Below are 24,097 nucleotides of genomic sequence, written 5' to 3' on the forward strand. Positions count from 1 at the left end.
ATTTATTATGGATGTAATTATGTTAATGTACTCAAATGCTATTATAATGGGAACATAATACATATATATTGAACACACACATGCGCGCACACACACACACACACACTTACTTAAATTAGTTCCTCAAAAAAAAAAAAAGATTTCATGGACAGCTGAATGATACTTCAATAGTCCCCATAATTTCATTTACATGTAATCATTAGCATATGAATCAGAGAAAGCGAGAGAAAGGCTAACAAATACTTTACTATGGGTCCTTCAAAAATGGAAAACTTACTGTGAAAATAGCATTATATTCCAAGACCCTCCTGTAGTTGTCCTGACATCCAGTACAGTATTAAACTGTCAGACTGCTGAAATCCACTCTCAGAAAACAAATTCTTGTCTCAGAGCTTAATGGTGAATAGGGACCACAATTGTGGATTCTCCATACTTATCTAAATTGGCCACCAAAGTTTTATATTTTGCGATATAAAATGACTGAATTGGCCAAGGTTCCTACTCCATCCCTGGGATTCTCTCTCTGACTGCTGGAGTTCAAACAGTCTGCAACAATGCATGAACCTTCCCTTACCCACGATGTGTATTCTTTCATTTGGTGCTGGTTGCTATGGGAACCACTGGCATGTCCCCTCCAGAAGCAGTCCTGACAGAGCTGGTAATTGTGACACTGCTGGCACCGATAGCGAAATCCCATCATGCTCTCACTGTGGCAGTAGGAACACTCAACAGGATGGAAGACTGCGGGGGAGAGAAATTTAAAAAACAAAAACAAACAAAAGAAACAACAAGAACAAGATTAAGAATGAAGCCCCAAATGGTGACTGAATCCTTCCTTTGTTTGCAGTAATTTTCAACATCAAATGCCATTCATGGTCTTAGGCTGAGGAAAATATATATGAAAACTTCACAAGTCTTTTGTGGGTCTCTTCCAAGGTACAAACTGCATTTGCTTAATTCCCAACTCCAAATCCTTTATCACTTCTGAAGCAACATGCACTGTTCTTCCTACAGCCTCAGAAATGTGTTCAAACTACAAAGCAAACTGAGTTTATTACAGAGGAAACAAACAGTAAATTAGAAGGAAATCTACCTTGCTCTAATAGGTTGCTATTCTGGAAAGGTGAAGGTTTTTATTGTTATCATTAGCAGTTGAGTTGGTGAGCCTAAGGGTCAGAGGTCAGATTTTCAAACATGGGTGCCTACAGTTAGGTGACTAAAGCTATGTAAAGGCATCTAGATACCTATTTTAATCACCTACGACTGATGTAGTTAACTAACCACATTTAGATACGGATTTAAGCACTCAATATTTGGTACCCACGTTTGAAAATCTGGCCCTAAGAATGGGCTCCATTTTGTCCATCATTCCAACCAAAAGGATATAATAAGGGGATTTGTGTCACCCGGAAGCACTGCCCTCAAACATTAGACTGATTTATGGCATCTTTTACTATTCATGCTGCTATGAGCTATATTTTTCCCCCACCACTTGGCACTCCCATTGCCTCTGCCCGTCTCTGCACACTACAGCATGTACACTGTATTTATCTGCAACTGAATACATATATGCATCCCCCTTTGAAGCTCCAGTTATGCTCTATGGACAGGTGGGAGGGAGCACTTGAGAGGAAATGAGCTGGCAACATTTTCCCAATGACCTCTGGTAGTAATAACAGAAAATCCTCTGCACAACAACTCTCATCCCTCCAGACTAAGAAAGTGAGGCTCTTAAGTTTATTTTCAAACATGTCTGCTCCTTGACCTAGCAGCTACACCATTAGACTGAGAATCTCAAAAGAGAGAGAGGATTTTTTCCCCTGCCTACCAAGGGAAATATGGGGAAGCAAAATTAATTGTTTTTTGAAGATTTATTCATATTGTTAATTGAATGTTTAAATATAAAGGCTTAACATGTTTCCTTGGGTTTAAATCTTCCATTCCTTCTAGATCCATAACATTAAAGGATATATTATCAATGACATTTGCAAAGGATTAGATGCCAAACTCCTCTTAAGAACCATGTGGAGGAAATATCATCTTAGGAGCAGGTATACTCTGCTAAGTAAGACACTGAAAGTGTACTTCCTATTATGTATCCTCTTCCTGTTTAAGGTCGGAATACAGGTCATTGTGCACAGTAGAAGAGATGGCTTTGCATAAGAGAACTGTGTGGAATCTGCTAGAACTATCTGGGGAAATATATAGGGCTTGGAGGGGTGGAGAGAGGATGGAATGAACCCACAGTACTGGGGTCCTTCTGTGGTTGCGACTGCCGTTTCAATGCTGCTGCAGTGTCTGCATTCTGCTACGGAATCTATATCTGTGGGGTTAGACCAATAGTCCTGCATATTTGTGAGCAGAGTGGTTACCTGCCAACCTCTCCCAAGTTGCCCAAACAGAAGTTGTGTGTTTGATACAGAAATTACTGGGTGGCATTCTATGGTCTGTGTTACATAGGAGGTCAGATGAGATTATCAGAATGGTCCACACTGACCGTAAAATCTCTGAATCTATGCATTTCAGAGCCAGGGGAGTGATTCAGTGTCTGGGTCAGAGGTACCCCCTCAATTAAATCTGCATCCTTCACATAAGAGAGAAAGAAGGTTGGATCTGAGGTTTCTTGCTCCTGTTTCTTGGATAGATAGTTTTGCAGGGAGGTGTTTAGTCCTCTTTTTAAGGACTACTTGGACATTGTGGCCATTAGTTTACAACCTGCACTGGACTTAGCCTGCCAGGTAGATTGTGTGGGAAGGAGCTGCCTTGCTGTTCCTCCTTTAGTGCTGTTATGTCATAGCTAATAAATGTCATGGTCTTTGATTTTACCAAATGTGTGTGTGGCGCAAGTGGGCCGCCTACTGTAGCTCTCTGGCTATCCAGGGCATAGAAAGCGAGGAAACATTTAGGACAAACTCCAGAGCACAGCAAAAAAATTAAACAAGGCTACAAGTGGAATGACTGACAGTAAGGCATCCTATTTGATTAGCAGCTATAAGATGGCACCTGGAATCAATAACCTCAGTACAGTAGCTCTTATAATGTCATCCATAAACTGAGAAGCTCATCATATATAGCCTAGATGTCCCCATTGCAACTGCTATTCTTTAACTAAACTTGGTGAGCAGCCATCACTTACCATTTTCAACATTTGCCAATCGATGCAGAAGTGGTAGCCAGACCAGACACTGCGGCGGGGGGTCAGACATGAGAGTATCCAAGAAAGCATTTAATGTGACTTTTTTCTGCTCAAACAAACACAAAAACAAACAAACAAAAAAACAACAGTAACCACAGAAATCAGGGTGACTTGAACGTGTTTTTATAAAAGTACTTGAGAATGAAGAAATGAAGTTCTTAAACCTCAAGCCATAAACCGAGAAGAAAATGACACTGCCAAAGGCTGTAAAAACAGAAGATGAGGCATTAGTGGTTATAATGTCTGCCACCTGTAACCAGCAGTTCTCTTCATGGAAGGAGTTGATGCCATTTATTAAGGGTTCTGACCTAAAGTTTGCCCCCCAAGAAAGATCCTTTCTGAATACATCAGTTTTGCAACCTGTTCATATTACTATATGCCATTGGTCCTATCTAATGCACATGCATCAAACAAAAAGCCATTTACCATCCACAGAGTGACAGACACCACTCCAATATCTGCTAAAGTTAAAAAAAATGAAAGGACAAATAAAGACAGAGATTAAAATTTTCAACAGTGTATATATTCCATTTTTAAAAGTGACTTAGACACTTAGAGGTTTAAGTCCTATTGTTCCTCAGTGAGGCTTAGACTCCTAAGTGACCCAAGTCTTTTTGGTTTTGGAAAATGAGACCCGTGCATTTCTGAAATTTTTTTAACTCAAATCTTATTCTCACGTTTTTAAGACCTTTATGCAGATTCCTCTCTGAGATGTGTCCATTGTTAAGACTCTTTACCTTTTAATATACTTCTCATAGTATGCGACAGACTTACTGACAGCAAGTCTTACTGACAGAAATTAAGAACTAATGCCTTCCCATGAAGAAAATGATCATATATAAATGTTGAGTCCTGTTTGGAATATTTATAGATTAAAACCAGTGATATCTGTTTGTATAGGTTATTGCATTCACTTGGATCCCAAAGTGCTTCTCAGACTATATTAACCGATTGTACAAACCATCATTTTAACCCATTAGTGAAATGGCAGCTGTTCAACAGCGCACAGGGTCACTACACAGCAGTTTTAAGAGTGGAAGTAATGAAGAAAACTGTACCTGTTGTAACTGCAGCGGAAATATATACAGGCAGCATGTAACTATCCCAACTAACATTTGTGAAAAGTGTCATGGGATATTTAATGAACAGATATAGTCAGAAACTCAGTTTTTCATCTAATAAAAAGACAAGACCTTTCTAGACATTAGTGTCCCCTAGAAATAATCCCGAGTTTTTTTTGCTATTTTAAAAAGTGTAAATGTTCAGTACTTTACAAATTTAATCTGAAAGTCACTGATAGTAAATAAGGAGCTGCATCAATACCAAAAATTAGCCCGTATCAATAAACATATTAATAGGATGGTTAACATCTGTTTACCATACACCTGAGAATGAGTGCTCTCTTCCCAAATAAACAGGAACTCTGTGCTGTTAAGCACCAGTTCACAGAATAATGATTTGCCTTATAGGACTCTACTGTGGATGCCTGCCATGGCTTTGCTGACCATTGACAGCAACAAATGTCACTATTAGCAGCAGCAGAGCTGAAAAGAGGAGGAGAAGGGCAGAAAGAAAACTAGTGAATGAAAGATCATCCAGTTTCCCATATCATAAATAATCAAGTAGCGTAAAGTGTTCTCTCTGTTCCTGGAGAGGGACTAAGTTGGCTGCACACACAGTGGTGCTCTGAACAAGCAAACAGATGCAGAGGCAAGCACAGCTCTTCCACAATGGAATTCTCTTTGGAATGGAGCTATAAATAGGGGCCTAACAAATTCACTGTCCAGTTTGGTCAATTTCAGGGGCATAGGATTTTAAAAATCATGAATTCCATGATTTCAGCTATTTAAATCTGAAATTTCATGGTGCTGTAATTGTAGGGGGCCTGTCCCAAAAACGAGTTATCGGGGGCGGGTCTCAAGGTTATTGTAGGGGGGTTGTGGTACTGCTACCCTTACTTCTGCGCTGCTGCTGGCAGTGGCGCTGCCTTCAGAGGCAGGCAGCTTGAGAGTGTCAGTTGCTGGCCAGTAGCCCAGCTCTGAAGGCAGAGCCACCACCAGCAAACAAAGAAATCCAAAGAAAAAGCAAACAAAGAAAAATCCAAAGAAATCCAAAGAAAAAGCAAACAACAACAAGGCAAGGAAAAAACAAATTGGCAAAAAAATTAAGTTACATAGTAACTATAAATTGAGTAAACAAATTCCCACAGTCATAATTTGGGTCAGTGACACTGAATCCTAACTAAGGCGCATGTTATTCAAAACAATCTTGTTCAGTTTCTGGGTACCAATACTAAAACCTAACACAGTAATATTTAATAAACCGGTTACTGTTCATTCAGTAGGTTATCTGAAAGACAGCATCTATAAAAAACAACTGGCTCTATGTCAGCTACTGGTGTATCACAGAGCATTGCAACCAATGAAACAGAGATGTTAGCCGTTCCTGTTTCCTGCCCAGCAAAGCTTATTCCAGAGGGTAGCAACCAGCAGTAAGGGTAATCTATAACCTAGTAACAGTATAGGGTAAAAGCACACACAAGACCAGATTTCATGCTGGGAGACCAGATTTCATGGTCCGTGACACGTTTTTCATGGCCGTGAATTTGGTAGGGCCCTAGCTATAAATTAAAACTTGATTTGTACCAAATAAAGTAATTTCTGCTTCACTGACAGCTTTATGGCTGCACTCCTTTGGTGGTCACTGATTTTATGGATTAAAGAAGCAATGTCCCTTAAAAGGACACTGAAAGTAATTTCCATACCTTTAAAAGTCATTTTTTTCCTCCTGCAGTTTTTAATCAATTGCTTGGAAACTTGAAACTAAATATACACTGTGAGACGAGGAGTGATGGGTTGTGTACCCCACATAGGCCCTGATGGGGTTAACGTGGGCCTGAGGGGCCAATTAGGGTACCTGGCTGTACCTGTAGCAAGAGCCAGGTTTAACTGAACAAGAGGCTCAGCTGGGCAGGAGTAAGCTGGATTATAAAGTCAGGAAGTTTGCAATAGAAAGAGGCTGCAGGGACAGAGGAAGGCAGGTGAAAACCCAAGAGGGAGAATAAACCCTGGGGTTCTAGCCCCTAGAAGAAGGGTCAACCCCAGAGGAGTTGTGGGGGAAAGAAAGCCTGTGAGAGCTTGGTAGGAAGAAGCCCATGGAAACAGCATAAGGGCAGGGCCGGTCCAACCATTTAGGCGAGCTAGGCGGTCGCCTAGGACGGTAGGATTTGGGAGTTTCTTCGGCAGCAACCTCAGCAGCCAGATCTTCGGCCACCCCGGTCGCCGCCAGCATTTAGGCGGAGGCAGCTGGGGCAGGGGAGCGTGGGGAGGGCCGCCTGCAGCAAGTAAGGGGGGGGGCACGCAGGGGAACTCCCCGCCCCAGCTCACCCCTGCCCCACCTCCTCCCCGAGCACGCCGTGGCTGCTTCACTTCTCCCGCCTCCCAGGCTTGCTGCGGAGGGTGGGGGAGTGGAGAGCTGCCGCAAGGGGGGCACCTCAGGGCGGAGGGGGGAGTGCCTCAGGGTAGGGGCATGGGGGGGGAGGGCGCAAGGTGGAAGTTTTGCCTAGGGTATGAAACATCCTTGCACCGGCCCTGCACAAGGGGGAGGACTATACAGACCGTGACTGCTTGTTATAGAGTCCCTGGGTTGGTACCCAGTATAGAGGATGGGCCTGGGTTCCCCTGCCAGCCACAGGAAGTGGCATAGGAGCCATGGAGATGCCAACTGGACTAGCTTTATTACCCTGGAAGGGGAGGCCTATTGTAACTTGGCAGGAGGACTAATCCACAAAGGTGAGGCACTGCAGTTCCTGAGTGCAAGAGAGGGGCTACAGACTGAGAGAGTGAGATGACAGGCTGAGGAACTGCAAGAAGACGGCATCTGGCTGGCAGAGCTAATTCCCAGATGTGTCCAGAAGGAGATACCCTAGTAGTGAGTAGACATCCCCACGTCACTAGATTGTGGAACAACATTTGTCCAAGCAACAGCACATCAGAGTTAGGACACATTTTAGTTCCACAACCTTAGATTTAATTTTTTTTTTAAATCTCTGCTATTGCGATAACAGTTTGATAGGAAGATAAATATATATCATATCATGTTTATCATGCCTGTCAGGGAAATAGGAAGTATAAATTCCTTTTGGAGCCCCAGATCTATATTTTAGCAGTAAAGAAGAGAAGAAAAATACCGCTTTGTTCCCAATGTTTTCTCAGCTTCAACATCTTCCTTTACTTTGCATGTATTGCACTACTGAATTTCTTATGAGTATTAACATAAGTTTAATCAAATATTTTTCTAAGGGTGTAAATCAATGCAGTTCACAGGAAGGAATTCTCTTCTTCCCATACAACAGAGCAATGCACAATCAGCTACATGTAGTATTGGGTATTTTTGAGTTCGTCCCTCCCCTCTCCGAAGCATCAGGTATTGCCCACTGGCAGGATATCAGACTCAATGCATCCACACAGTCTGATGTGCTGTGACAAATGCCATATTCCTTTCGGTGTAACTTCAGCACTTTCTTGGATCCTACTAAGAATTTCTGCAAGGGAAAAATCAGATGTTCAGTTGCCTGTAGTCTTCCATTCCAACAAAGAAGAGGTGAGAAACAGTTATTTTTCACCAGAGCATTTCAAGTGTATCTGTTGCCTCATCATAGACATGAACAATTAGATACTTGGTTTAAGAAGATGGAGATATAAGGTCATGTATGCACAACTGTAGCAGGAAAGAGGAGCAGCATGACTGTGTGCACACGTATGTGTGTGTAAAGGAAAAAAGAACGAAAGAAAACTTGATTAGTCATGTGACTGATAGCATACGTCAGTGAGGCCATCTTTCTTTACCTGTTGAGAGAAACAGGATTTTGCCGATTGCTCCGTGTAACCAAATGAAGGACCTTCGAAAACTGCAGTGGGAAGTTTGAGAACCTCCCGCAGAAACATATCATACCTTCCATAAACCATCACTCCACCAGAGTCTGAAATCATTGAGAAAATATCTGGGGAAATTAAGACAAAAAAAGAGCAAGAAAAGGAGAGGTTTACTTCATTTAAACTGCAAATCTTCTCTTAGTTCAACAACATATGATCTGAACTTAAAGTAATGAGATTTTTTATATAATGTATTCTGCTTATGGAAAACGTCAATATTATTGCACCTTTAATTTTAGCCTAACTTGCCAGAGGCAAAAGAAAAATGCACATGTAAGAAAACTATCAGATTTCTATATTAAAATATTCCTGCTTTTGTGGCTGTGTGGTGTCATTCCTTTTTAGCTGGTGCTTGATGCATAACATAAGTGAGTAACTTAGTCAGATAGAATGGAACCAAATTTGATCAAGTGCAAAACATCAACTACAACTTTTTGTCTGGTGCCATTCTGGCCCTGAGTTCATGAGGCTGTTTATGATTTTTTGGACATGTAGAACACTCAACAAATTTGAAATGCATTACTTGAATCTTATCACTTTTTTTGGCTTAAATTATTTGTCATGTAAATATTACAACAATTTGTCATTCTATAGCTGCACCTTACTCTTTTTTTATTTTCCTTGATGGCAGACTTTTTTTTCCCCGAGTAAGAAAGTGAAAAGTTTAAAAGGCTCCAAAACTTAGTGGGGGATGCTAGACTAAGGGACCATTATCATTTTTCAGGCTGTTATGGCCACCTCTGTTCTAGATGGCAGATATCACACTGGGTGCATCTGGAGGGAAATTCCAAGTGAAGGACCCCGCAGTTCACTGCTGGGAAACCAGTGTCACACTACATCCTGCCATTGCATACAGCCTCTGGACTCAGGGACTCAATAGCTATCCTTATGCACAACATCAGAGAAAAGGGAGAACTAAGCACTGTACTCTAGACGAAGCTGATCCCAAGGGACAAGAATTCTAAAAGGAAGTCTCTCGATGCTTCTGCAGCTAGAATAAACCTTGGCTAGATTTGTTTGGGAATCCTGTAAAGCAGAAGGGATAGACATGTGCCTCTGGAAAGGAAAGATAAACAGTGTATAAACTGTACTGTTTTTCTAACTGTGAAAATGAGAGAGATGTCATGAAAGAGGAAATTGTCCAATGATACTTCATAATGCTAGACATTTGCTGCACTTGACTGTACTTACGATAACCTTTTAATTCAATCAGCCTGAACAGAAATCAAATCTGTACTGTACTCGTCAGAATTAGACATATGTGACCTGGCTCCAAAACTGGTTGACAGGCCATCCAAACAGTGAACTGGAGTTATCTGAAGATGCAAATTGGTTCAGCAAAACCCCACCATCACCAAATATAAGCATGGTCTAATCCCATCAGGTCCACCTACCATTCTGGCACAATTTGATATCTTACCAAATACAGGGATGAACGACAGACAAAACAAAACTTACATCTTAATTTGTCCATGATCTTTCCTCCACAAAGAGTTGCCAAAGCCATTTTGACAGCAAAAACTGAAATTTTACCATGTCCTTCCCTGTTAGATAATAAAAAGTTGTTATACAGCATGATCTGACCAGCATGAATGTACATTTTAACTGCATCTCCTTGACATGACATAATACACCAGACACATAGTATATGCAGGTTCATAGACTTGGAAATAAAATCTTCAGATCAATGCATTTTTCTTTCCATATTTTTACTGTTTTCTTTCAAGAGGACATACAATTGCAGAGTTCTCTGTAAAGCCATCAGAGACCCTCTAAGAGCATCACCAAGGCACATTTTAATATTAAGCTTATCAGAACAACATTTGAATGCTGGTTAGCACATCATGTTATTTGTACTATTGTAGTGCTCAAAGGCCCCAATCAAAATCAGGGCCCCACTATGCTAGGAACTGTCCATACAGACAGTTCCTGCCCAAGAAGCTTACAATTTAATTTGAAACAGGATGTAACAAGTGAGTGCAAAAAGCAATAGTGGGGAAAGGAGGATGAGGATAACGGCTAAAGAACATGTGGTTACTCAGGTTAGCTATTGTACAAGTTAATGGTTCCAATCCATTTGCCTTTTTCAATTACACCCTTGATTTACATGTAATCTTAGAAGGCATTTAGTTAAAACATGGACTCTAAGGCCCAATCTAAACCCCACTGAAGTCAACAGCAGACCATTTATTTTCAATGGACTTTAGATCAGGCCCTATGTTGAAATCATCTTATTTTCAAGAAAAGCCTCTTTTTAAATACCACCCTTTGGCACTGTCAGAATTTACCATTTTGGAGACACTGACATAATACTATACAGGGTTTCACTAGTCCCATACGGCCATGCAGAATCCCACTTTTCCCTGCAGGTGTGATGGCACAATCCACTGGTTAAAATCAAGGAGTTAAGCATCTGGCATATTTAATTTCACACAAATTCTATTCTATTCAACACTATTTAACTCATACTAGGGTATCCGATATAGGAAAAAAAAGTTCTATAATAATTTTCCTACAAATGTCGTCATGTCCCAGTCAGATGATAAGGATCTTTTTCCTCCTTGGAAGGAACAAACCAGTACATTGCAGTGTCCATATGCAATATACACATTTTATGAATGGTTGATCTTTTCACTGAACCATTTTAAGGCAAAAAACTCAGCTGACCTATTTCCATACCAATTATCCTGCATCCACCTCCGTGATTATTTACCATACAGAAACCTTAGCACATTCCAGTTTCTGAGCTAGTATTTTCCATCTTCATTATAAAGCCCTCTGCTTTAAATTCTAAAATCATTTCCCTTGGTATGAAAAAAACCTAGCACAGGTTGTTTAAAGGAATTATGCTATCACAAGCAGAAGTATGAATATGCTAAAATGTACAATCTCACTAAAAATAATAAATTTCCTCCTCTTTTGCATTAATTTTTTTTGGTCTCAAAATTTTCAAATTTACTTTTTCTTTGGATTTCTCAGCACCTTCCCTCAGGGCAGTTAAGATACAAATTACATTGGGGCAGCATTTACCTATTACCTGTGGAGATGTTTAATGGGTTCCTATCTCTCTGTTTAACTTAATCATTGAGAGCATATCCTCATCTTAATAAAGAGAATTATTGTTTCACAGTCAGCCAATTCCTTTCTTTTCAATTTTACAGCAAGACAAACCCATTTTTCCTTTGAGTTTCAGCAATGAGACTAAGAACGGAACAGGGCACTACTGAGTACGAGGGTGGCAGAGCAAGGCCATAAGATTCTGTGTCACTGTGGGGAACTAGACATTCTGTGACCTCCAGTCTATGCTCCATTAGAGAACACAGTGGGTGTCCATCTAGACTCCACAGGCCAACTCTATGTAAAAGGATTCTGGAGTCTGGATAGTAAAAGTTATATGGCTGTTCTAACTGCTTTGGCAATAGCCAAGAAAGTGACAACAAGATGAAATCTATTTCTCCATCCACATTTATGGAACAGCTCTATTGCTTGTCAAATCATGACCTGAATGGAGGAAATTATATTTGCCAGAATGAAAAGATTACCTGATTTTTGAATACATAGTCTCCACTGTTGTCCCTCTGCTAGCCCCCAAATCTAAGCAGCACAATATATGTACATAACAGCAGGGCTGGCTTTAGGCCTATTCCACCAATTCCCCCGAATCAGGCCCCGCGCCTAAGAGGGCCCCACACCCAGTGAGAATCCCTTCCCTGGCTAGAGGCGCCTTTTTAATTTTTACTCACCTGGCGGCGCTCCGGGTCTTCGGCGGCGGGTCCTTTGCTTGCTCTGGGTCTTCGGCGGCACTTTGGCGGCAGGTCCTTCACTCGCTCCAGGTCTTTGGTGGCACTGAAGGACCCGCCGCTGAAGTGCCGCCAAAGACTCGGACGCCGCCCGGTGAGTACAAGCCCCACGTGTTTTTTTACATGTGTCTTTTTTTTTTAAAGTCATCCCTGCCGGGGCCCCGTCGAAACTGTGCAAATTGGGCCCCGCACTTCCTAAAGCCGGCCCTGCATAATATAGAGTAACCTCTTGTTTTATTTTGGTTATTAACACACTACTGTCTTGTTGTCCCGTAGAAATACTCTCAATTTAGCATATTAAAATGTGCGATGTGCTTCACGCCTATGAGGACTTAAAGTTTACAAATTGAATGGCTATTTGGCATTTCCTATGACTGAGTTACCTAAACAATCTTTATAGCCCTGTCAACTTACTCACTTTTAGATCAGTGTGTTACAATTTTAATATGTGAGATTCCAAATATGACAACATTGTTTTTAAAATCTGTTTAAACTTTTACTTCTTTTGGTAAAAATATAAAGTAGAGAAGCACACAAAAAGAAATGAATTCACTCTGGCTGCACTTAAAAGAGAAGGGATAGAAATAATAACAATCCTGGATATATTCTTTAATGCTGTTTTTCTATGCACATTGTTTTTTCATTTTGGCTGTGTACTATTTCTTTGTTCAATTTCAAAAGATTAAATCAGATTGTGAAATCTTTAAAATAAATTTGCATCTCCTACAATTCCATCCTTGTCATTTTTTACTCACAGTGAGTCAGATCCACAGTTAGTGTAGCTCAATTGATTATATACCAGCCGAGGATCTAGTTCACTATGTCCATTCTGTTACCATTCCTTGTGTGTGACATCTTATAGTCCTTTGTTAATTTTTCTACTCTCAATTTTTGACACGGAGATGGTCATCTGCTTTTAAAATACTTGTTAAATGTAATACAAATTAATGCTAAATGGAAGCAATTGAATTTCTAAGTGGAACTGAAGAAGCTACATGACGAAATAGCCATGTGGAAATGCTCTAGATTTAGCTATTCCCCCCCAATAGGTTTCGTTATATTTACTTACAGGATTTTTTTTTTGAATGGCAGACACATCATTTAGCCTTCAGCTTTCCACCCCAGCGACAGAGGCTTTTCCCACACTTGAATGGTTATGGGAGCAGGGGAGGTGGAAAAGGAATATATTATATGTGTTTTGAATCTCTCAATTTGATTTGATTCATTTTGACACTATTTTGTATCAGTCATTTGTATTCATAAATACATAAATTAGAGCCAGTGTAAATTCAATTTGCCCACCAAAATTTATATGTACACATACACACGACTGATAACTGGACCCGATAACGGGGTCTAGGACTTTCCAAAGTCCCCAGGACCTGAAATGCTCCAGACAACTCTGCTCTGTAGTATATAGCTCCTCTCTATTAGCAGTATTAGGACCTCTTGAGTAAAGTGCTGCTACATAAGAGTAAATACCTCAGCCACAGGCCGATAGCATCATGCAGGTATACATTGAATTCAGAGTGCCTCAACTGAAGTGCTCATAAAACCTCACAGGCTGACTAACACAAAGAGACTTACGCTTTTACTAGCAGAACGAACAGAGAGCAGAAAAGATTTTGTATAGAACCTTTCATATTGAAGGTATTCCCCAAACTCTTCACAGAATAGTACTGAGGCAAAAGTGACTGTACAGACATAGCAGCCTGTACGTGTTAAGCAACAGTACAATGGAGTACTGAGATACGAGAATGCTGGAACTAGGGGTATCCCCTACTGTTGCAAAAATTGCCACTTGCTTTTAAATCGTCAGAGTGGAGCAGAAGGTCCTCTTTTTAATGCATAAGGGTACAGTGCAATACCCCTATGTACAGCACTCTAGTGCCAAAAATGGGTATGAGGCCAGGTTCCAGTCCAGGACTTGAGCCTGCAGCCCGCTGGCCCAAGTACGAGAGTGGTACCAAATGAGCTGCATTGACACCTGTTAAGCTATCCAGTATTATTTATGCTGAAATTGCCATAAAGAAAATAGAAGTCTAATGAAGAGACCAAAAGAAAATAGATGAATATCTTCTGAATGTTTTGAAATACAACAAATTTACCCCATTAGAGGGGCACAAGAACTCTGATTTCATAGTTGACTAGACATGAAACACAGGCTTTTAAACTACACTATCACTTCCAAGGGGAACAGAACTTCTTCAAATAATTATGGGGGCTCTTAACACCTTAATCATGACAGTGAACTCTGAATTGTCACAGCGTATAATTAAGAGTTTCCTTTCTTAGAAATAGTTCAGTAAGGAAATTAATTGGAATCATGCTGAGCTCTTTCATTCAACTGAGCAACACGTATAATGACCAAATCTCTGAACTGCACTTTTTGCAGGTCTTTCTTCTTTTTTAATGGTTAGCAGGACTATATAACTTGCATTGATTAACAAAGCTGGAGAGACCAGAGAAATTAACATTTTGCGACTCTGAATGGAAGGGCAAATGAGAAGCTGCTTTCAGGACCGGTACTGAGCTTCTCCACAGACTGACTTTAATTCTAGAAAAGACATTTGTTTAAAGAGAGGGGTGAAACCAAGCCCCTCCAATTATGTCTTGTATCTTTCGTAGCCTGGAGACAGAAGCTTGCTTCCTAATGCAGGTATCCCAAAGAGCATAACAACAAGCTGCAGTCTCCAGGTCAATGAAGACAGCATCCACAGTAAGTGTGACAAGAGGATAGTTTGTAACGTATTTCACACTATCAATCGAGACCTTTTCAAGAACTATTATAGTGGATTAGACCAGCACTCCATGTAGTCTGATATCATGTTTCTGACAATGGCCTACGCTAAATGGTTGAGAGGTTTGAACTAGCCATCCTGTTGTGTAATAATGTACCATAGAGTGATAGAAGTGCAGACATTTCTTCCTGACCCCAGCTGATCATCTTATGCCTTGAAGCAGATGCAACTGCCCAATTTCCATGTGCAATCTCCTTAATTACATGAACAAATAAGGCATGCATTTGTCTACTATTTGGGAATCTGACCTCCTTATGCTGTTTTGAAACATACTAACCTCTTCTATCACCTGACAGTGAGTTTCACACACTAACTATACATTGAATAGATTCAAATGTCCTTTTAATTTTGACTTTTAATTTCATAGAGTTCCCTCTTGTTATTGTATTATGATTTATATATCTTTATTATTGTAGTTCCTCTTATTTTTCTCCTTTCCAAACTGAAGATCTCAGGAAACACTCAAAATCTTGGAAGAATTGGGATTCAGTTTATTAGGGCGCCCCCAAGGATACATAAAATTGAATGTCTGAGTTTGTTATATATTAATGTAAATTTTAATTTAAAAAAGATTCAATCTCCCAAATTAATTGGAGACTGAGGACCAGAAAGTGCAAATCTCCCCTCTAAAAACAGGGGGGAGAGACAGGCCTGTAATCCTTAGTTAACGAGAACAGGGTTACTAGGGGGTAAATTTATGATTTCAATGTGATTGACATCTACTTTAAGTCTCCTTTACACTGCCAGAACTGAGTACAGGGACCTAGATGTGAATATGAATCCAGGCCAAGTACTCTAATCTGGGGATGAGACATACCGGTATTCAAGGTTTTACCCAGCCTTACTGCCTTCTACTGGGTTTTACAGTATATATAAAAGCAGTACAATGCCTGTTTTTTCCAAACATATTGCACTGTTTGTTTCTGTGCTCCAGCATTTATGGGGAAAAACCCTGCCCCCTCTTGTACCAGCACACAGGGCCTTCACCACAGCAGAACCATGTCTTCTAAATAGGCAGAAGAAGCATGAGCAGAGATGTGAATCCCCTACCTCCGAGGCACGCTCCATTCTATACTCTGTATACTTGGGACAGGAGTCTGATGGCTCTGCTCTTATGTGGATCCATGGGAGATTCTCTTGAGAAATGTGGGGGGGATGACATACCGATAGGTCCCACCTAGGGCATTCCAGCTCAGAGGCAGGAACAGAGGCTGTGGAGCTGGTCTGAGGCCTGAGTCAGTAACCCCGCAAGGTAAGCCGTAGGGGTGGGTCAGAGCATATGAACATCTGCTGTTTACAGGGAATGTAGAAACTCTGCCTTTAAAATAGATTCAATTTCACCATTTAAGAACTGAGGAGTAAAAGACTTCCCTCCATTTCTCTTGTAAGGAATCCTGACATATGGCCACTACCTTTACCCCGAATCTGATGAGCTCCAAAACAAACACATTATCACTGTTCTCACTTTCAGAGCCATCAATCTTTCCCTCTATTTTACAGCTGGGGTGCAGTTTACGTGCAGCACCTTCCAGCGCACATGTCCAAGCGCTTTCATTTTCCTTCCTTCCTGTTCTTGTCAAGTCACGAATTCAAGGTTTTTCATGAATTAAAATACCCCATTATGTGTTTTACTGCCTTTAAAAAAAAAAATCCTGTAGGCTACAGTTTCACAACCTATTGACTTTTTTCCACAGAGAGGGAAGGAGGGGGTGCACAATACAGAGCCTCTGCAGCTTTGTCATATGGAACGACTGCCTTTCCCCCCCCCAGTTGTTACCATGGTGACTAAGCCATACCAGTTGATCTGGCTCTGAAAGGTGCACAATACCAAACAAGAAGTCCATCAAGTGTGCATAAGGGAGGAGGGGGGAAGATACTTATTTTAATGCTTCTCAAACAATGTTTTCAGCTGGTGCATTTTCAAAATATAAATGGTAAAGAGGTAATAGGCAATTTGCATGTGTCAAACTAAAAAGCTGTTCTATTTTGAGAATTCAGGCTATTCAGATGCTTTTAAGAATGGCAATAACACATTCATGTCTCTGCATTCAATAACCATAATATGTATCTATACACTGTATATTCATCTATAACGTTAAGCTAGGAACCTGTCTCCATCTTGAGCTCACCTCTGTTGTACACAGGTATTCTGACACATGGTCTAGGCAGTAACAGACAACGTTAATTTTATTCCATCTCCTGATCCTTATCTTATTTCTGCCATGGTCTTATAACAGGCTGCATTAACAGGAACCAGAAAAATTACTTGCAGCAAAAATAAATAATGAGCCACTAACTTAGGTCACTACCACAGAATCATTTCAGTGGTTTCAATCTCTGATATTTCAGTACATAACAATGCAAGATAAAAGTGGAGTCACTCTGCTCTGTGAGTAATTCTATTCCCATTTAAACCTAAGTAAATCTGGAGTAACTCTGTGGAATACACCAGAATTACTCTGCATATAATTGAGTATAAATGAGACCAGAACCTAGCTCCTTTATGCCAGTTCCCCTTGCAACGTTAGCTCTATTTAAACATTCATTATTTTGGATAGAAATGTTAGTTTATCATCTGTTTTTCAAAGTGACACAACAAACAGACAAAATCCTTCCACTGATCAGGAAAAAGAGGAACATATATGGATAGTAGAGGTAAACTTACGGATCGAAGGCCGCTAGCAGGAAGTTGAGCAATAAGCTGATGGATTGCTCTACGTTGATCTGGTGAGTAGTTGGCATCCGTTTGTTGAGCTGGTAAAAAATAGTTGAAAGCACAGCTTCCAGACGAGCCACATTCAATTCTATGTTTGGGTCCAAGTTGTTTAATGCATTTTCTCGCAATGCTTCTATAACGTTCCAAATGTCCACCAGATGTACTACGTACAATGTAAGAACAGTCATCAGATACTCACATATTGAAAAAACCAAAATTGACTCATGAGCTAGTACTTTGGCATAGTACACATAGTTCAGGTGATATTTTATGTATAAATAACAAATGTTTTTTTCCATCTTTGTTATTTAAACCAATCAGGAGAAAATAGCAAGGAAAACACCATATCTTCTAATAAAATAATCTCAACTAAACTAATATTTTATTTATGATGTTACCAGAAGTTGTGAGGTTGGCTTCAATTCACGAAAAAAGCATTTCCCATTTAGGAAAACACTTAAATGTGAATTTAAGTCTCACTGAGTCAACAGAAATTAAGCACATGCTTAAACTTAAGCACTTGCTTAAGTGTTTTTGTGAATCATAACTTTATGGGTAGCAGCTTGAAAATTACTCTTATTAATTTACAGAGCTGGTGGGATTTTCAAAGGTTCCTAAGAAAGTTAAGTACTTATCTCCCATTGATTTTCAAACTCAGGCACTTTTGAAAATCCTGTTCAGTAACTTGTACCAGAGTCAAAGTGCTTTACAAAAACAGAATAAAGTATAATTGCATTTGGACAGATTAAATTATAGTTTTAAAAAGAAAAGGTACAGTAGTGATCTTCAAATCATATTTCATTCTCTTAAATACATTTGCCAAGTGTTTTGTAAAATCTTCCCTTCTCTTTAGATTCCCTGCCCAATCTAAACTTCATCACTCTGTCTTTTCACCAGGGTAGCTTAAATGAAAAAAAAACACCAAAATTTAGTGTCAGAGGGAAAACCTTGTGTGTATCTTGATGTTACTATAGTGACTATCAGGTCACTGCAAGTCAAAATTTCCAGTGGTGGAGGATCATTCAACATGTTTTCAAAAATTGCTCTAGTTCAAAACTCTGGATTCATCCAAATCCGAATCCAAAGTACCATTCCAGCTGTTCTTATCCTTAGTAGTATTTGAACAGTTATAATTTCATAAGATGCATACAGTAAAGATACAAGGTTACAGTACAGATTTTTTGATTACAGTGATAAATGTTGCATTGTCCTTATATCTTACAACATATTGAGGTACATCTGCACCTTGGAAGAAATGAATATTATTATGGATAAAGACATCACCCTAATCCTCTTTAAAATGGTCTGTAATTATTTTTTTATATGAGGGGATTTCTTATTTCTACCTTTTACAATAGCATCTGTGGTGCTCTGCTCCCAGTTGCATGTGCTGTAATGCCAATGGAGGGAGGGTAGAGAATGCAAACTTACGGCTTGTCTACATTACCGGCTGGGATGGGCAGCGATCGATCCATCGGAGGTCAATTTATCACGTCCAGTCTAGAGGTGATAAATCAACTGCTGAGCGCTCTCCTGTCGACTCCGGTACTCCACCAGGGCTAGAGGCGCAGGCGGAGTCGACGGGGGAGCATCAGCCATTGACTTACCACAGTGAAGACACCGCGGTAAGTAGATCTAAGTATGTAGACTTCAGCTACGTGAATAACGTAGCTGAAGTTGCGTAACTGAGATCGATTCCTACCCCCGCACCTCAGTTTAGACCAGGCCTTAGTAACAGCATAACCTCCTTGTACGTACTAGACAAAGACACTTATCCTGCTCCACTTGCCATATGTTAGCAAAACACTGGGAAAGGTTGTATGATGTAGTTCTCTGGTCAGACCTAGTTGGTATCTTAGGTCTTTGTAACACAAGGAAATGCCTATAAGTGACCTTTTCAGCAGGTTAGATTGAGCATCCTCCTAGACTAGGCTAGGTAGACAGAACACACAGCTGAAAGCTCATTCCTTCTGATGCTCTTGCCACCTATCCTATTCTCCTATCCTCCACCTGGAAGAGGAGAATGTCACTCCAGTAGAAGTGTTGGAGTGGATCCCAAGTCCCTTTTATCTGGACCTCCCAATTAGCTTAACTCTTTTCGGCTGCAACTAGCCACCAAGGTAAAGCCAACTTCTTTTAAAAGAAGCTTCCATCTCTTCAGATAATCAGCCACCCATACATGCAGTTTGTCTCTATGGAAGTAGTAAATCTAAATACAAGTTTGATGACATGACTAGTACTTAAATCCAGATGCCAGAGTCAGGCTGGGAAAAGAAAGGCAGAGCCAGATGCTAGGCCAGCTGAGGGTCAAGGAGATGGAACTATCCACAAGCATGTTTTTATTCTGACCCAGTAATGGAGGGGGACTAGACAGGCAATAGAAAGCAAGCTGCTGAATGATGGGACAGGTGGGCTTAGAATACACAAATTAGGTGGCCTTAATAAGAAGATAAGTGGAGACAGAAGGCAACAAAGTTAAATATGCAGTTCCGGCAGCAGTTCTAGACAAACATAAACAAGAGGTCTGGCTTTCAGGGTGGTCCAGACCCCAGACCAACTGGATGGGCCAGAAGGCAACCCCCCCAGCAATTCAACCAGACCAATCTGCATGGATCTTATACTGCCATTGAGCTTCAATTAGTGCACTCTAGTGGTCAAAGTTAGCTGGTATATACAGGGCTGATGAGAAGGAGGGAAAGTGGGGACAAGTGTACCAGTACTGGGGCCCCAAGCTCAGCCCCTCCACCCCAAATGTCGGTAATGTCTGTGTAAGTAAAATGAAATGGGAGAGGGTAGGCCCCCAGTGAACATGATTTACTAGGGCCCAAAACTTCTCAAAGGGCGTGGGTATATACTCAGTCCTACTTCTTGTTCAGCCAATTGCATACATAAGTTTGTTTACATTTACGGAACATAATGCTGCTCGCTTCTTGTTTACGTCACCTGAAAGTGTGAACAGGCATTCACATGGCACTTTTGTAGATGGCTTTGCGAGGTCTTTACGTGCCAAATATGCTAAACATTCATATGCCCCTTCATGCTTCGACTTGTAGGCTCTAAAGTTTTACATTGTTTTGTTTGAGTGCTGTTATGTAAAAAAAAATTTTACATTTGTAAGTTGCATTTTCACAATAAAGAGATTGCATTACGGTACTTGTATGAGGTGAACTGAAAAATACAATTTCTTTTATCTTTTTTACTGTGCAAATATTTGTAATAATAATGATAAAGTGAACACTGTACACTTTGTATTCTGTGTTGTAATTTAAATCAATATATTTGAAAATATAGAAAAACATCCAAGATATTTATAATAAATTTAAATTGGTATTCTATTATTGTTTAACAGTGCGATTAAAACTGCAATTAATCATGACGATTTTTTAAACCTTGTAATTAATTGTAAGTTTTTAATTATTTGATAGCCCTAAAACCCATCAATATTTTTTGTATTACAGAAAGATCAGTGGGCACTCAGGAGCAAACTTGATATCAAACATCCCTGTGCAGTACAGTGCTACACAAAGCGTATGTACCATGTATTTTCCAGAGACCTTTCAAAAAGGCCTCATAAGCAGTGAACAGCATGGATATTCATCTAAACCAAATCATCCCTCATTTGCCCAAATATGAAAAAAAAAGTATGTCATTTTGCTATCAATGGCCAAACTATGTGTTACCATTGTATCTTTGCTATGCCATTTTTTGAGTCAATGACAAGCGAAATGTCACTATTAGAACTTCTGAGACAAATACTATTTTGTTAATTTAACTCTCACAGATTAAGACATTTATAAATACCATCCCGGAGAGCTCCATTTTCCAGTTGGTTCTTTTAAAGATAATTAATAGTTAGTGTAAACAAAACTCATTAAACTATTAATTCATTCTGATAGAGGTGGGATTAAGCAGATGAACAATCTACTACTTGCTGCTGTTCGTTTCCTCCCAACTAGTCCAAGCACTATTTATCTTCATATTGTTTCAATTCAAGTAACTAATGTACTCTGATGGATACTAGAGGATCAAGAGTAAACACACTGTAAAATACAATTCAAATAATACAATGCATGTTACCTCACAGAGCCCCAGACTTGTCATGGCACAGTCTGGGAAGTGATTCTGCTAATCTTTATCCATGCAAGTAGCCCCAATGAAGTTAATGAGACTACTTGTCTGAGTAAGGATTAGTAACATGGGACCCCAGGTTTCTAATTGTGTACTAATAAAGAACGTATGTTCCAGTCCATATTATCTCAAATAATAATAATGATGCCACATAGCTGTGAAATATGTGACCAGAACTTTAAATATTTTACCCCTTGCCAACTTTGATCTGATTGATAAGTGCCTCTATTGTTTTGTAACCCTTCTGCCAGGCCGAATTGATAGCAGCAAGGGCCGGGTTCAATACATAGGGGTCCCTTCTCTACAACGCAATGCAAAACCAGCTCGAGCCCCCACCCAGTGACCTGGGAAAATCTTACACACACCCCTGGGCGCCTCGATGAGGCAATACTTCCCCTCTTGCAAGCACAGAGTCTTGGTGTAGCAGAAAGGGTTTAATTACATGAGATAAACAACAAGCATTAAATTGGGAAAACACCACAACTAGAGTTCATAGACCAAACCGTGAGCAAAGACCCACCCCAGGAAATTGGGTCGTGTCCTTTTCCCTGGACTCTTGAGTCCAGCAACCCCCAAATCACCCCAAGACTCCAAAGTCCAATACCCCAAATGTCCCTAGAGTCCAGCAACCCAAAGATCACCCACAGTCCCAAAAGTCCCACAATCCAAAAGTCTCTGTCCCGGGTCAGTGCAGCCCCAGAGTTCGAGAGTCTATCTCCAGAAGTTCTCCCCCCGAGCCTGGGTAGAAAGGGGCACCTTACGTGGTCCGGGGCCAACTGCCTCTCCGTGCGGTTCTGCTTCCGCCTTCTCCACGAACTGCTCCGCTCTACCAGCCACTCCACTCTGCTCCTCCAGCCGTCCTCACAAACTGCTCCGCTTCGCCAGCTGCTCTGCTCCGCTCCACCAGCTGTCCTGTGATCCGCTCCAGCCGTCCCCGCAAACTGCTTGGCTCCGCTTGCTCCGTGGGCCGCTCCATTCGTCCCACAGCTGCTCTGCTCTGCCAGCTGTTCTGCTCCACCAGCTGTCCCATGATCCGCTCCAGCCGTCCCCACAAACTGCTCGGCTCCACTCACTCCGTGGCTCCACAAACTGCTCCACTCTGCTCTGCCAGCTGCTCTGCTCCGCAGTACAGCTTTAGGCTTCCCCACTAGTTAGCACAGTACTCAGTGCTCTCAGTTCAGCAATTCCAGCTCTTTAGTGATTTCAGCTCACAGTAGGGGAGCCCCAGCGCTAGTGCACCATTAGCCCAAAGTGAGTTCAGTTCAGTAACCTGTATCTAGATTCTTAAGGGAATCAAAATCAACTCTGATATTCCACAGTGGCAAGAGGAGTAGGTGGAACTGGTGTTTCTGGCTCACACAAGGCACCTATACCACCAGGTACAGATACCTGTCCCCAGCCTCTCTCAATTCACTGGGTTTTGGAACCCATGTCCCTTGTCTAGCAAGTGCTATTTAGTTGATAGTGAAACCCTTTATCATAAAACAGTTTCGTAGTTCCTCATTTACTTAATCAGAGTGACAACACTTTATTCCTCCTGCCCCAATAACAAAGAAATTGGTGATCTCACAGCTGTGAAAGTAACCACTTTAGGCTGCCGTAGGCTATGCTAGGCAGAGTGGGTGTGCCTATGCAAACACGATCAGCCTCTGAAATTCTTTTCCACACTCACCATAATTCACCACCAGATGTCAGGGTAGAGCTCATCCTGACTCTGCTTACAGTTTATTAATAAAAATAATGCTTGTATAAATAATGTATATTGTGGTAGGCATTGTACAGTACAAACACATAGTAAATGACAGTCCATGCCTCAAAGAGCTTAATCTAAAACTCAATAAATAACAGGTGATAAAGCAAATAAGTGGGAAGTTGGGACAGGAAAATGGGGGAACAAAAATAATGGGATGTATTAGCATAAAATAGCAGCGGGCACAATTTATAGCCAAATCAGCGGCAATAACCACAACTTGCCACCTTCTACTCCATTTCAGCTAGCAGCTCTGTTTTCAAATCATCTAACAAAGCTACTGGTGATTAGGTATTTGTGGTGATGAGCAATTTGAACAAAAGGATTCACCAAACAGGAAAAAGAAAACCAAATCAGGTATTACGCAAAACGACACTAGTCTAGCATGAATATTTTGGATTCATGATTCAAAGACGGAGTAACTCTGAAACACCAAATAATGTGCCCTATTACAGAAGCACATTTAATTTTATTTAGCACTTCTTATATTCAGGTAACCCTGTGTCCTACAGAAGGTGATAGAATTTAGACCAAAATTCTCTGCTGGTCTAAACTGGCATAGTTCCATGGAAGCCAGTGTAACATCAATTTATGTCTGCAGAGAATTTTGCACTAAAACTCAGACACTGGTACATTCATCTACAGTGAACATCTACGGAAAAATGTGACAGTTGCATTTACTAATAGCTCACACAAAACATTAGCCATTAGAATGTATTTAACTGTGTGTGTGTGTGTGTGTGGGAATGCTGAATCAATTTGAAAAGGGTAT

At 40.6% G+C, this 24,097-nt stretch overlaps 1 protein-coding gene across 14 annotated transcripts in view; it reads right to left on the reverse strand.

The window, feature by feature from the left end:
* The window catches only part of DTNA (dystrobrevin alpha), a 299,292-nt gene that overhangs the window by 73,460 nt on the left and 201,735 nt on the right, over window positions 1–24,097 (reverse strand). For all 14 annotated transcript variants that reach the window (XM_045004598.1, XM_045004596.1, XM_045004601.1 and 11 more), the window contains 5 exons: window positions 17,397–17,610; window positions 9,589–9,674; window positions 8,044–8,198; window positions 3,137–3,242; window positions 575–741 (listed from right to left, as the gene is read on the reverse strand). In XM_045004598.1, the coding sequence (XP_044860533.1) occupies window positions 575–741; window positions 3,137–3,242; window positions 8,044–8,198; window positions 9,589–9,674; window positions 17,397–17,610 (728 nt within the window). The remainder of the gene's footprint in view (window positions 1–574; window positions 742–3,136; window positions 3,243–8,043; window positions 8,199–9,588; window positions 9,675–17,396; window positions 17,611–24,097) is intronic.

The sequence above is a fragment of the Mauremys mutica genome, chromosome 2 (genome assembly GCF_020497125.1).
Source record: "Mauremys mutica isolate MM-2020 ecotype Southern chromosome 2, ASM2049712v1, whole genome shotgun sequence".
In the NCBI taxonomy this organism is placed as follows: domain Eukaryota; kingdom Metazoa; phylum Chordata; order Testudines; family Geoemydidae; genus Mauremys; species Mauremys mutica.